Source organism: Rissa tridactyla, chromosome 1 (genome assembly GCF_028500815.1).
Source record: "Rissa tridactyla isolate bRisTri1 chromosome 1, bRisTri1.patW.cur.20221130, whole genome shotgun sequence".
NCBI lineage: Eukaryota > Metazoa > Chordata > Aves > Charadriiformes > Laridae > Rissa > Rissa tridactyla.
In genome coordinates this window covers 88,936,407-88,950,412 of record NC_071466.1, presented here as the reverse complement: position 1 = coordinate 88,950,412, position 14,006 = coordinate 88,936,407, and the positions used below count along the sequence as shown (strand labels likewise).

Genomic DNA, 14,006 nt, shown 5'->3' with positions numbered 1-14,006 from the left:
TGACAGACCTGCCTTCTGTTATCAGAGAAGATCGGTCTCATGACAGAAGTGTTCCTTTCCAGTTCTATGTAAATGGCTACTCAAGAGTTTTAGTATGGATTGGGAACTTGAAAGCACATGCTACGTAATGATGCGCAAATACATAGTCACTGGGTCTCTTTAAGCTGACAAAAAGAAATTTTAATTTTAGATCTCATCTCCTCACGCAAATTGGAACCTGACAGTTAATTCTGCTCAGTGCTAAGACATCACCAGAATACACAGGCTGAAAACTGTTGAAACAAACAATCAGTCATTTGTCAAAGGATATCTCTACCATAGTAACCATCTTTGGCTTCAGTTTGACTATCTCATACAGTATACCTCCATCACCACCTCCTAAAATTAAGACTTCTTTCCCAGTGTAGTCTTCCTTTCCGCTGCCCATTATGGCTTGAGTATATGCCAGGTCACTCTCTGCCAGATCTGAATGGAAGGAAGAGAAAGAGTTGGACAGAAGCATTATATCTTTAATTCTTCTTCTTCTTAATTGATATTAATTTGGTGTTAATGCAAAGGTGCTATAATACAGACCAAAGCAAGAGCTTGTACAGAAAGAACATAGCTCCCAAGAGACAGTCCAGGTAACAGGAGGCTGTTTTTTTACCAAAGCTAATGAGATCCTCCTCAGAATCCCACACAGCATTTCTCTAGTTCTCAATGCAAACCCAGAAATGGCTACCTCAGCATTACCAAGCACAGTGTGTCAAGAGAAGCAAAGTTGTAGTGCTTTGTAACTGTGTAGAGACACGGGTAGTACTTAGGACTTCATGTCCACAGTTGATACTTCAGTGGGTTTTCACCTCAGGCTAGTGCTGCAAGAGACAAATCTGGGGGTTTTTGAAAGCACACTCTGCACCCCAAGTAAAAAGAGCAACCTAGATGCACCCCAGTGGATTCCTGGATGGAAGCATAAGGATGACCGTTAACACCTAACTGCTGAAGGGCTCTGAAGTGTGCTTTCTGCTGACTTGCTCACCATTAGGTTCAGTAACATTCCTAAGCTGTAATTAGTTGTGAGCTACAAGGGCACAGCTTTGTGCAGTAGCACATCATGGCACGTCCTAACATTCTGCCAGGCAATCAGCACTTTGCTTCTAAGTGCACAATAACGAAATGACACAAAGCAGTATTTTAAAATCCCATGGAAGGTAAGAAAAGTAATGGCTTACTTCCCTTTCTATGAGGTACATTGTAACAACATTCAAGCAAAACCCCATCTCCATATGAAACTCTGATTAAAATTTCTGGCTAGAAGTACGGAATACCTAATTTGGTGATTTCAAATACAATTCTAACTGAATTAGAAAATACCTTGCTAATGAATTCAGTAACAACACTTTTCAGCTGCCATCTGCACAGAAGTACCCCTGACAGTTGCAGAAAGCTAACTGAATGGTTAGAGCTATTTCTGGTGACTTCAAAAAGCTATAGTCAAATTTCTTAATTACTCTGCCATTAGACTAAAATTAGGTATTTTATCCCTAGACAGCAACGTCCCTCATTTACCCCAGTCAGTACTTTTCAGCGTAAGTACTGAGACAGTTTACAAAGCATACTCCTTGATGCCTAAATTTTCTAGCAAACAGCATTCTCATCCAGCTTAAAAGAACGGTATCCCATCTTTTCCCAAGTTCACTTTCAAAAGTACAAAGATCAGCAGGCACAGAGCACCACATCTAAAGACCTTCCCATAAAGGCTGGGTCACTCTTCTTAACATAAGAGTTCAACTGAGCATTTTGAAGACGACAGAGTCAAAAGATATTCACCAACAAAACAGCTAAATGGGTTAAGATACAGCTGCTCTGTATCTCACCAAGCAGGTAATTCCTTTAGGGCATCAAGGGAGCAGCAGAATTATCCCCACGCACATGCTAGCTCTTACTTCTTCATATTTCTTTAGAATTCCACTGTGTTTTAAAGACCAACAAGTAGCATGTTCTACTGTCAAACAGAAGCCTTCAAGAGGTTGAACTTGCAACAAACAGGTAAAAGCTCATATGAAAGAAAGGAGTAGAATAAGGTCTGCTAGAGAAGACTGACTTCGATTCTCTCTCTGTGCCACCTTCCACAGCAAAGATGACAACTTTGGAAGAAGAAGAAATCTTGTTTTGTATTCTAGATTTTACATTGGTCAGCCTTTCTGATTAAAATACTTTATATACGGGAGCAGGTATATGTGTACATGTATATATGCAGCTTCCTGTACCAGAACCATGATCCTTAGTAATCTATTAAAGCTGTGCCATAGCAAGATAGAAAACAACACTTCCTACAGTTTCATGCAAAAGATCCTCAAAGGAGATCATACTTACTAACATCCCCACTGAGGATAAGAATATTCCCAAACTGTTTTGAATGCAGAATTTTAATATTCTGAAAAGGTGAATCTTCATCATAAACAACTTCATCTATGTCATACTCCACCAGGCGCCCATCAGCTGTGGGCCAGTATCTATCAATAACACCCCCTCTCAAAATGGCTGGCAATCTAGAAAGAAATAACAAGAAAAAAGATCACAAAGCATTTGAGAACGTTTACTATAAATTCCCTCTAAACATCCTGTGGATTCACCATAATAAACAAATAATATTAAGGCACAGATGAAATAAGCAGTTCTTCTTTATGACAACTTCTACAATGTGCACATGAATCTATTTCTACCCTAAGAGAGGGGATTTACGTAACATACCAGCCCCTGCAGAAGAATCAGCTCATAACTAGAAATGGATAAAATAAAAAAGCAGAACGCAGACCCAAAAAAACCATGGCAAAACCTCTTCTACCTTCAGCTCACTTAAGAATGCCATTTTTTGAGATTAGTGGATCCCACCATTCTAAAGTTGTACTGAGAGACATTTTAAATACATACACAAACACAAAAAGCAAACTGTTATAGTGTTTCAAACTGAGTCAGGTCACCCTGCAAAGCATAAACATAATCCTTGAGATCAGCTGACAGTTTGCACTGATTTTTAAAAATGGTTCAAGCAGCTGCGTAGATTGTTTTGGGTTTTGTTGTTTGTGTTTTGGTTTTTTTTAATTCCTTTTAGAAGTACTTTGGTTCAAATCAGTATTTCACCTGTAAAGACAAACTACATTTGAAATAGCAGTGAATGATCAAAATCAAATCATTGCATTCCATTTTACGCAAAATGTGCGGACAGAGTTCATCAGATTTCCCACAGACACTTCAGAGTTATGGGCGAGTTTTTTTGTAGAGGAGGCTGTAGCAGAAGAGCAGACATAGACATGTTTCCTCTAAATGCACTAGTGATTCTCAATGAACTCTTCAACAATACTTTCTACCCTCAGTGAGCCGCAAGATGGCAGCACACGGTGAGAGGAAGAGCCTCCATTCACTACCTGAAGATAACAAAAAGGCAGTTACAACTTTTCCAGCAGCATTAATTCTAGTGGAGCTGCATATGTGAAGCAAACACTAAAAGGATGCAAAGCCAATTTAAAAAAAAAAGTTGAAGGGTGTGTGACAAGATCCATGCCAGATCCACTGTTCTAGGAAGTTCATCTTCTTATACTAGACTAACCAGAATAATCTGGATCACTCCAGGTAGACTTTTTCCTGACCCATTTTTAACAAGTTCCTATCACAGGGATTACACAAAAACTTCCAATATTGTATTTCAGTATTAGAATATCCTCAAAGAGAGAGCTTCTCCCCCATATACACATACACAAGCTTATCTACATTTGCACACTGTGCGCCACATGAGGCTTTACCAGAACAAAGGAAAGAAAGAAAATAACTACCTCTGTGTTTTACATACAGCTATAAAACGCAAAAACAACATTCAAGGTATATTGTCACTTTTAAAATCACCGGTGGGATGTGGCCCGGTGGGTACAGTTCATAGCCTGGCCTATGCCTCTGCCACCCTTGGCTCCCCAGCCCCTTCAGAGCAGTCTGGCTCTTGCTTCCTGGTTGCCTTTTCTCCCACCACTTCATGCAACCATTGCAGCAGATTAAAGAAATAATCCTTGTCCAAAAGAACAATACTGAAGATGAAGCTTAACAAAGTGACAAACTTCACAGTATCTTCAATTTTGCAATAAAACAATGTTAAAATATTGGGGAAAAAACCAAATGCATAAATTCATACTCCAGGCTATTCATCACAGTACGGCAAAGCATAATTTGATTATCTTTAGCAACTATGCAGACAAGCCACATTCAGAAGTAGATGCAAGAACTTACCGTTTCACCCTTTTTATATTACCATGAAACAATTCTTTCATTCTTTCTTCTACTTTGTTTAGAAGCTGAAAAAGTAGCAAACAAAAGAGGTGGAATTTATAGATGATCGCTTAATGTAAAAATTAGGCTACTTGGAAGGCAATAAATAGTAGCACCTGCATTGAAAGTCTTTGAAATGTAACATTAGAAGCCTATGAATAACTAGCTGGTCACCTTAGCCTCTTTTACTAGCAAGAGTGTGCATATTGTAGCAGCTGTCATCACTGTGTTTAGCCGTCCCCCAGGATAACATAGCCAAACCTTTCAGGGACAGCTGAAGGGGGAACACGAGAACCCCCTAAGGTTTCATTCCCAAATCAGTGGCCTATTCCCCTGCAATATCCAATTTCTGAAGCCTTCATGTCAGGGAAGATGAAATTATCTTTCTCCGTGGGGAAGAGGTTTGAGTATAGAGGCTCCCCACCTCTCAGATTAGAGAGGGAAAAAAAGTCATATACTGATACACCAGGTTGCAGGTTGGACATCACTTCTCCCTCACTGCCTTGGGTACCTGAAGAGACCTGAGCCCTAACCAAGGCTGCTTATGTCTTTACAACTTTTACAGCAAAGAACACGAGGCCCAGGACATGCAAAAGAAAGTGTGTTGTTTGTGTGCAAACACTCATATATGTATGCAACTACAATAGGTGTTACTACTCCTCATCTGTAAGCATTCAGGTTTGATCTAACTCTGATATTTAAAAATCTTTTACCAAGATATATTTTGATAGACCTGAAGAAAAGAAGGAGCTCCCCATGCAGTTTGATAAGCCTAGTAAGATAAGCATCACTCATACCTGATCGACTTCCTCTCTTCCTTTCGTATGATCATTGTAGCTCTGCAGATCCACCAACACTAATCCATGAGGGTGAATTCTCAAATTGGCAAAACTACAAAATAAAGAGACAGGGATGATGATTCTACTATCAAAAATCAGAGTAAATGAGGAAAGACGGTCTGAAATGAGTTATATTAAATTCAGAATGCATGTTTCTTTTTCCAGTCATCTGTAACTGTTGGGAGTGCCAACTCTGGTCTTCCTCTGCAAGTCACAGAAAGTTGCCTAGTCACTCGTTGCCGGTCACTACATAACTAAAAATCAGCAGACAGCATGGCAGGGAAGCAGGGTGTTTAGAACAGAACAGGTACGGTACAAGGGGAAAATACTTAAAGAGCTGAGACTAGTAGGCAGTATAAGGCCTGCCTGAACAGGTGTGTTGTGTTGGTTTTGTTTTTTAATTGAAATCAAGCCTTAAGTAAGCAACTGGATGCCTTCCTTCCCCTGTATCTCCTTTCTCACTTCTTGGGGGTTTTTTGTTGCTGTTGTTTCTTTTTTAAACATTATAGCAATTATTCACACAGACAGTGTTCACATTCAAAGCTGAATAAAAATTTAGAAGTGAAAAACAGTAAGTGTCCTGAAGCAAACCATTGCTTTGGCAAAGGAATCACAGCAGCAAACTCTCATTGATGAATACAGATGCAAGACAGACAAAACTCCTACTGTATACTGTATTTATTACAGGAGCATTTAAAGACCAAAGAGTAAGGCTTCACCACGCTACGTGTTAGGTGGACAAATAGAGGACCTTCAGGAACTTGCAAGAAACAAAAGATAACAACTACGTGGAAGGACACAAGAAAATAAGAATAGAGTAGCAGAGGCTATGCATTTCCATACTGGGGAGGGGAGAAGACAAAACCAAACAAGGCTACAAGGGGATCACCTAAAGGAAGGGAAGCATACAGTGAAAGAAGAGGGCAGAGGAGCAGATGGGAACAGAAACATCCGAGGAAAGAAAGAAGGGTATTCAGGGATGGAAGTTCATTAGTATAACACAGAGAAACCCCAGATAAAGCTGTATGCAGTTCTCTGAATGCCCCTTTCCTTGCTTGTCTGCTCTTATCACCCCACTAAGCCTCTCAAGGGCAAAACACAAACCAACTCTTGTTGAGACAAAAAGTTGAGGTGACCTCCCATCTCCCCACCACTCCCACCTTTTTTTGTCCCTTCCAGAGCTACTTTCCTAAACTGTCTGCCTCAGTATTAATACCACCTCACCTGTGGTGGTGGGAACTTTGGCCAGCAAACACCCTTAGCTGCAGTGAGAGAGAAAATCCTGAATATTCTGTGTTATCTGAAGATAATTGTTGGTAACTGTCAAATGATAAAACGATGAAACTGACTGAAGTGAATCAAGAATAAAAACACTCTTGCTGGCTTTGGACAGCAGTGATCTGTAGCTGCGATGTGTTTACAGTTGACAGAGAAACCAGATCATCACCCACTTCTCTTCAAAAGACGAGCCTGGGGAGTCTTGGACTCTTCTGAAGCCTTTATGCACAGGTCTTGCCTTCAGGAGGAAAGACGTTTCTATACAATACGCAAACATCCACTGTGTTTCCCCCTCTCAAGTACCTGCAGATTGTCAGAGTCTTCAGTGACTCTCGCTACATCTCAGCGGTCGTCCACTAGGTGTCCTCCCGACAAGTGTTTTTGATTAGGGACCAGAAAACGGGTGTACTCCCAGTGGCCATTAAGTGAAAACACAGAAAAGCCTTAATACATGCATTCCCCCCACACCAGGAAATTACTCCTGCATAAAATAAAACACACTATTTTACCCCGATGAAGAGACGGACAGAAGATAGTCAAAAAGTAAACAAAGATGCTTTTTTCTTCTTCCCTTTTTTTTTCTTTTTAACTACCTGATAGAATGCTACCACTTGAGAGACCAAGTATAAGAATACAAATAGACAGAATAAAAGTGTTTTCAAGTATTCAAGACATTTCTATGGCAGCTTTTTGCTTCTCTCATACAAGCTATATGAGAAAGTGCTTCGGGAGAACCAGCAAACTCACTCTAATGTACTCCTGCCAAAACCAAAGTAAACAGAGGATGCCATTCTGAACTTCGGCAGGTAAACACTTTACTTGCGTGTTTTGGGATGCCGTGCCCCACTCGCTGGTGACTAACACAGTTCAGTAATTATGATATGTGGGCCACTTCATACTTTGCATAGTGACCACAACATCTTACAGCTTAAGTTGATGTTCCCATCAGCGGCACTAAGACACAAGTAGGACCACTAAACAACAAAGAAAAGAGAGGTCAGGACGCACACACTTCCACCCCCAACCCCACCATGGCTTTTAGAGTTTTTAAACACTTCTTTCTGTGACCTTACAACCCCTTGAATCAAAAGGACTCAAATCAGTTGCGTGCTTCTAAGAGTCGTCAGCATAAGAGGAATCGCTACTGCAAAAGACAGCTCTGGAGAAAACCCTACTAGGATTCTGTTTATATGATTTTCACGTCAGCAAGGGTTTATTTTGTAATGTGCCTAACATGAGAGGAAAAAACACTCAGGCATAAGTGTAAGAACAAACAGCAAGACTTCAGGAGTTAATATCTAGGGTTTTTTAAAGGAGAGAAAGACAAAAGAGCAGAGCTCGCTAGATGGAACCACTGGTCACTCCAGCAGGTTTTGGACGCAACCATTCACAACGAAAAGGGACACTTCTGGTAAAGGCAACAGACCTGGCTCCAGGCCCTCAGAGCTGGGGCACTACAGACAGAATTTGCAGTTCATGAGACAGCATAGTCACAAGGTCTCTGAGATCTGGCACAGTACCAGAAATATTTGCACTGTTAGAAAAACTTCTTATCAGTTTATTCCCATATTCGAGGGGTTGCTATTTACACAAATAAGCCACAGACTGGTTGTCCCACGACTCTAGTTCCCTTTTAAATTCCTTTCCTACAAGAATCACATAGCTGTCATAAGATTTGACAGCTGGCATTGTCTTCACTTACCCTGTGACTGCATGAAGCATTTCCTTAGTATATGATGTTACTGCCTTTGCTTTGGGGTCTTTTCCTGGATGAGAGGCAAGGAGAGGCGGGTTGCTCTGAAAAGCACAACCACACAACTTCATACTTACCATAAATTATATGATAGTGTTAGAATACGGAAGACAGTAACTGCAGAACCATCATTCATTTCGTCAAATTGTTACCTCTACTGAAATAGCACCGTCCTAACACCTGCAGGGGGGAGAGATGAAAGGCAGCCACCAGACGGGAGCAGTGTAGTGGGGCAAAAATTCAAGTTCTGAGAGTCTGGCTGAGAATCTCAGACAGTTAATTTATAGTAAAGAACCATGAATGAAATTCAAAATTCTCAAAGAAGCTGATACAGACCCAGGCTGGTTATACTCTGGTTAAAAGTCACTTGGGTTGGAAATTAACCCCCAAAATAGCTAAAATGCCTGCAAAGATTTAAACATACAGCCAACAGTACAAGTATACATCCAGAAAGGCAACTAGACTAGCAGCATTAAGGCAACAGCAGCAGGCCAAGGCTGAACACACAAAAGACTTAACTAGCTTCCATCAGTGGAGAGCAAAGGCTATGCTGGTTTTTGTTACTTTACACTTGTCTGGTTGGCAGAATGCATGTGAATGCAGGTTTTCAGCAGCAGCTCTTACAATATCTGGGGGAGGGCTTTAAAGACCATGATAATACAGTCTCTATTTTCTACCTATGAAAATATAGCAAAGATTACTTTACAATCCAAACGAGGGGAAAAAAACCTGTGAAAAACTAAGTTTTCTTCAAAAGTCTCCCCTCCCGCATGTTGTCTTAATGAAAAAAAAAAACCATCTGCCACACTTTTGCTGTGGGCTTGCACACATTTTCATAAAAGCAGTGAGAAAAAAGTTAAGGAAGGAGGGATGCTCTCCTTTCCATTAGGCAACAATATCTGCACATGAGAAGTGGCCCCCACTGTAACAAGGCCCCTGTTGCTGCACCTGCATCCTTGCCATGTCTTCCAGGGCAGAACTCAAGCTTTGCATGTTTGCATGCAAATGCGTTTAACTACAGAAACAATTCTATTGAGTGCTGCATCTTACCACCTGAACAGGGTACATCAGATGTTAAGAAATAAATCCCTATTGCATAAGTCTAAAGGTAACTCTTTGAAACCGAGAGAGGTTTTGGATGAGCATACTCTTTATTTAAAAAGAGCCAGAAGCAGGGAGATCAACACATTCTAAGCCAAAGTGTGTATCCTACCTTAGTTACATGTACTGAGGAGTACGAAACATTGTAATGCCACATATTTGAAAAAGGATTTCCCCCACACTGCACCCAGGGAATAAAACAGGATAGACAGACAGGTACCTAAGAAACCCCTCTTCAACTGTCAAAGCTTTTACCTGCTGATAAACTAACTTTGAGTCACTACAGAATACATGGAATAGTTTGAGTATTTGAAAAACAGATTGCCAATAAAAGTATCACCTGGAAATTGGAACCTGCTAATACTAGGAAATCACAAAATAAAAGAAATCATCATGACATTGTTTCAATAAAGCATATTCTCTCTTTTTTAAAAATGCTTTTCATCTTAATTACAAAGTACTTAAGGAACCTTAAGGAAATAAGCAGCCACTATAGCATTATCCCTATTCTCTTTTTACAAAATAAGGAAATTAGAACCACGGTAGCTTTCATTGGTTTAAACTGCTAGTTCCTAGCAACCGCTTCCTGTTCTTCAGCCCATTTTTGCACTTTGGGTAAGTAACTCCATGAAAAAACTACAACATTTTAACCTGAAACAAAGAGCGGAGGAACGTTCATCCTGCTCCTTTAAAATATGCTGACTAGCATGTAGAATGGTTAGCAAAAGACTAACATAGCGTCCTGGTTTCAGCTGATGCAGAGTTAATTTTATTTCTAGTGCTTGCTGTATTTTCAGATTTGGTATGAAATGAATGTCAACAATGCATATTATTTCAGTTGTTGCTAAGCGATGTTGACATTAGCCAAGGAGCTTTTTCAGCTTCCCACAGAAGCTGAGAAGGAACACAGACAAAAAATTGAATGGCCAGTGGAATATTCCGTACCATAGACACAATGCTTGGTATGTAAGTGGGGCTTGGCAGGGGGTGGAAATTGGCTATCTCTGCTCAGGTCAGGCTGGGCAACCAAATCCACCAGGCAGCAGCAGCAACTTGTGTCTTGTATATTCTTTTACCATTGTTATTTTCCTTTTCCATTATTGCTCTATTAAACAGTCTTTCCCCCTTCCCCTCCTTTTCTCCCTACCCTTTTTGGAGGGTGGGGGTAGGTAAGCAAGAGGCTGCATGGTCCTAGCTGCTGGCTGGGGTTAAACCACAACACATAAAAGAGAAAAAAGTAAAAACACTCACCCCTCCCTTCATGGCGTTAACATATTCATCATCATCACAGTGACATATAAGCCAACTTCAACTGGGTAAATCTTGCACTGTTGTGAACAGCGAAGTCAAATGCCAGTAGGATTACATTTCTTTAAACAAGAACTCAGACACAGGGCAGAAGCTAAAAGTGGATGTGTGTATAGGGGATGTCAAAGCTTTTCTAAAAGTCTTCTGTAGAAATAGTGACTCTAAGTTTCAGGTTTTGTGGTGTTTTAAATAACTTTCAGGTCGAACATGACAAAAGAGGGAATGTGGATGCACAGAGGTCAAGAAAAATCCCTGGCAGGTGTACACACTATGTAACAGAAGAGTACTTACTTGCTCACAAGCAGTGATGCTATCAAAATATAGTATTAGTTGAGAAGATACTCAACTATTTCCAAAAATCAGCTTTAATGATTTTCTTCTTACCCAAGATTTAAGAACTTTTAAGCTGTTAAGATATACTGGGCCTCGTGACATGAAACAAGGTAAAAAAAGTTAGGAATGCGAAATCTTTAACTGTCCACTCTAAGCTAGGGTAAGCGACACTTCAACAAAAGCATGCTGCTTTTACTGAAACACTTTTATGAAAAGTGACCCCAAAAACATTCTGGGAGTGATCTGAACACACACAGCTCAAGAAAACGAGGCTTCTGAGGCCCCAAAAAAACTCAGGGATAGAGCTCCTCTCCCGCCTGTGCTACTGTTCCCCCATTCAGCGTTTGGGCAAGGGGGCTGGCAGAACAGAGAGAAGTGTATCCGTCGCCACCATTACAGACAGGGACTTGAGTGGCTCAAGTGAGCCATTTCCTGCCAGCCTCGAGCCTTGTGTTGACAACCCCATCAGTAAACGTTTTCAGCTGAACTTCCCTCAATTAGGTCCTTTGTCGGAGTCTTTCACAAAGTAAATGGACCAGGTAGAGTTGCCACATGTGACTTTTGCTTGCTTAACTTCAGACAAAGGAGAGCTGAGCTCTGTTGCATTGGTAATGACAACAGGAAAGCACGGCTTAATCCCCAAATCAGCTCCAATTCGTTCAACAACCGCAGCCCTCCGCGGGGCTGTTCACACCGTGTCTTTGTCAGAGACAGTTTTGTCAACAGTCAAACAGATTTGCCCACAGTCCAGCAATCTGTAACTGGGGACAGCCTGCAGGCTGCGGGTCTGCGTTATCTCTGCAGATTTCGGATTGTAGACACTGTTTAGCAACGTATCACTATCATCTCAAACATTTTTTTCCTGGGATTAGTACTCGGCTTGTTGTATCAGCTGCACATCTTTGTCTCGCAATGGCTCAGTCCCCTTTGGCTGGTTAAAAATGTGCTTGTATGTGCAGCCTCACACCATCCTCTATATGTTCACCAGTTCATTCTTACCACTCATGAAATGTTTGTTTCTGTTTTTAAGCGTTCACACCCTCAGTTGCTTCACTTAACTGAAACTCCATCAACTGACATTAACAGAAATATGCTGTTTAAGGCTGCCTAAAAAAAAAAAAGTACACGCAGTTTCTTTAAGTGATCGAAAACTCAAGAAAACAAAACCGCTGAAGTCCCAAAACTCACAGGAAGTTCTGCACATGCTGCTGTTCCCCAATTCAGTATTTTTTTCAATGGGCATGGCTAAGCACAGAAGAGTACTTTAACTCACACCACTACAGTAAATTGGCTAGTAAAGTAAGTAATTTCCAGAGGAAATAAATCCGGTATGCTCCGGTGTTCAGACAGCAATGAATATACCAAGAGAAAACAATAATCATTCTTTATTAATTGACATTTAGCAGTGCACTAAGAAAAAAACACACTAAACCAGCCACTTGCAAAGGGAACGATATCCTCTTAATATTGAGCTCTTCTGAGCACGCTCATTCTTCACTTTTGAGGCTGCATCACAAACTGCAATTTGTTATTATGCTTAGGATGCTCTTATGGATAGCTTCTCTTAGAAGGTCAACTATTTCTAGATCTGTATTATATCAGAACTTTGAGAACTTATTTCTTAAGTGTTAAGAGTCTTCATTAGCAAACAATTTTGAACTGACAACACTTGTCGACAATTTAATATTAAGCTGACAAAATATTAAAACTAAGGTCAATGAAAGGTTTTTGACAGTTATCCACATTCCTGTTGGGCAGCGCATTGATGGTCGGATTAGCAATACAGAGAGTGAAGCACAGTATGCATGGGGGAACAAGGAAAGGCAAGGTTGCAGCACCTGCATATTTACAGGGAGAAGGGGAGACTTCTACATCTGACTGATAAAAAACACACATCAAATGGAGAGTGACAGAGCAAGTCAATCAGCCTATGCAAATCAGGAAAGGCAAAAATGGTGCTGCAGTACTAGAAAGCCCATTCATGTCTTATGTGGATGCCTCAGCATTTAGATCTTAAACTTCACATTTTTTTCCTGAAGCTCAGTGCACAGCTCCCCAGCTCTCCTATGCAGACATGTCAACTTTTACATCCTTTTTTTCCCCCCTTCAATCATTCATTAGTATTACTCTAGCACTTGGGGAAGACAGTATTTTCAGTTGACAGTGTAGTAAGAGAAATCAGGTTAGATACTTTAAGATTTAGATTTATAAGGACCTTACTCAGAGATGCTTCCAGATGCCAGATCAGCTATCTCCTGGAAATGTTATACAATAGAAGACAGTCTTCCAGAAAGTTCCTGGAACATGTCAGAAGACAGGTAATTTAAGTCTGGAAATGGCTCCTTTAGAAGAGGCTGTCTTCTTAAGAAAAATGACCAGATGAGATTGCCAAGGGGAAAGCCAATTTGAGAATTCACATCTCATGTCACTTTCAGACTCAAGGAAACACAGGTAAGCAAGATGAGGCCATGTAATCAAAGAAAGCCAACCTTTACGTCTTGTAAGTCCTCTTTACTTTTAGATATTTTACCTTCTAATTATTCAGAGTTTGTGTATCCTTGGCATTATCTTTTTAGGGGAACAAAGTACAAGCTTAACCCAATACAGAGGAAGGACAGCACCAGAGTACTAAATTACCAACTTGGCTATCTTTTCACCGACCTCAGAAACAAAAGCTTCTACAGAACTGGAATCTTTATTCAGGAAGAACATAAAAGCATAAGTAACTAAAACCAGAATAAGATAGACCACACAAAAACAAGAGAAAAATAATAGGCACATCAAGTATAAAAAACCAAATAGTTTTCAACAGAAAGAGACAGTGTCACATTTGAAAAGATGACTGAAATACGCTTAGAAATTCATAGAGCATTACCAGGAAAGATACAAACATAGGACTAGACTCATGCCAGCTTATTTGTTACCTTAAGTCAGGCCCCAAGTTTACCAGTGTAACTTGTCTACACCACTTACATATGTAAAATACATATAGAGCTGTACACACAAATATGTTCAGTACATACAAATATGTTCATACACAGTAAACAGAGACGAATTCCAGCAGGCAACACACTTGCCTAGGATCCAATTTTCCTACT

At 40.4% G+C, this 14,006-nt stretch overlaps 1 protein-coding gene across 1 annotated transcript in view; it reads right to left on the bottom strand.

The window, feature by feature from the left end:
• The window catches only part of SMS (spermine synthase), a 52,220-nt gene that overhangs the window by 19,574 nt on the left and 18,640 nt on the right, over positions 1-14,006 (bottom strand). The window contains exons 3-6 of the mRNA XM_054219928.1: positions 5,094-5,187; positions 4,258-4,322; positions 2,356-2,531; positions 311-465 (exon numbers count right to left, since the gene is read on the bottom strand). Coding sequence (XP_054075903.1) covers positions 311-465; positions 2,356-2,531; positions 4,258-4,322; positions 5,094-5,187 — 490 coding nt within the window. The remainder of the gene's footprint in view (positions 1-310; positions 466-2,355; positions 2,532-4,257; positions 4,323-5,093; positions 5,188-14,006) is intronic.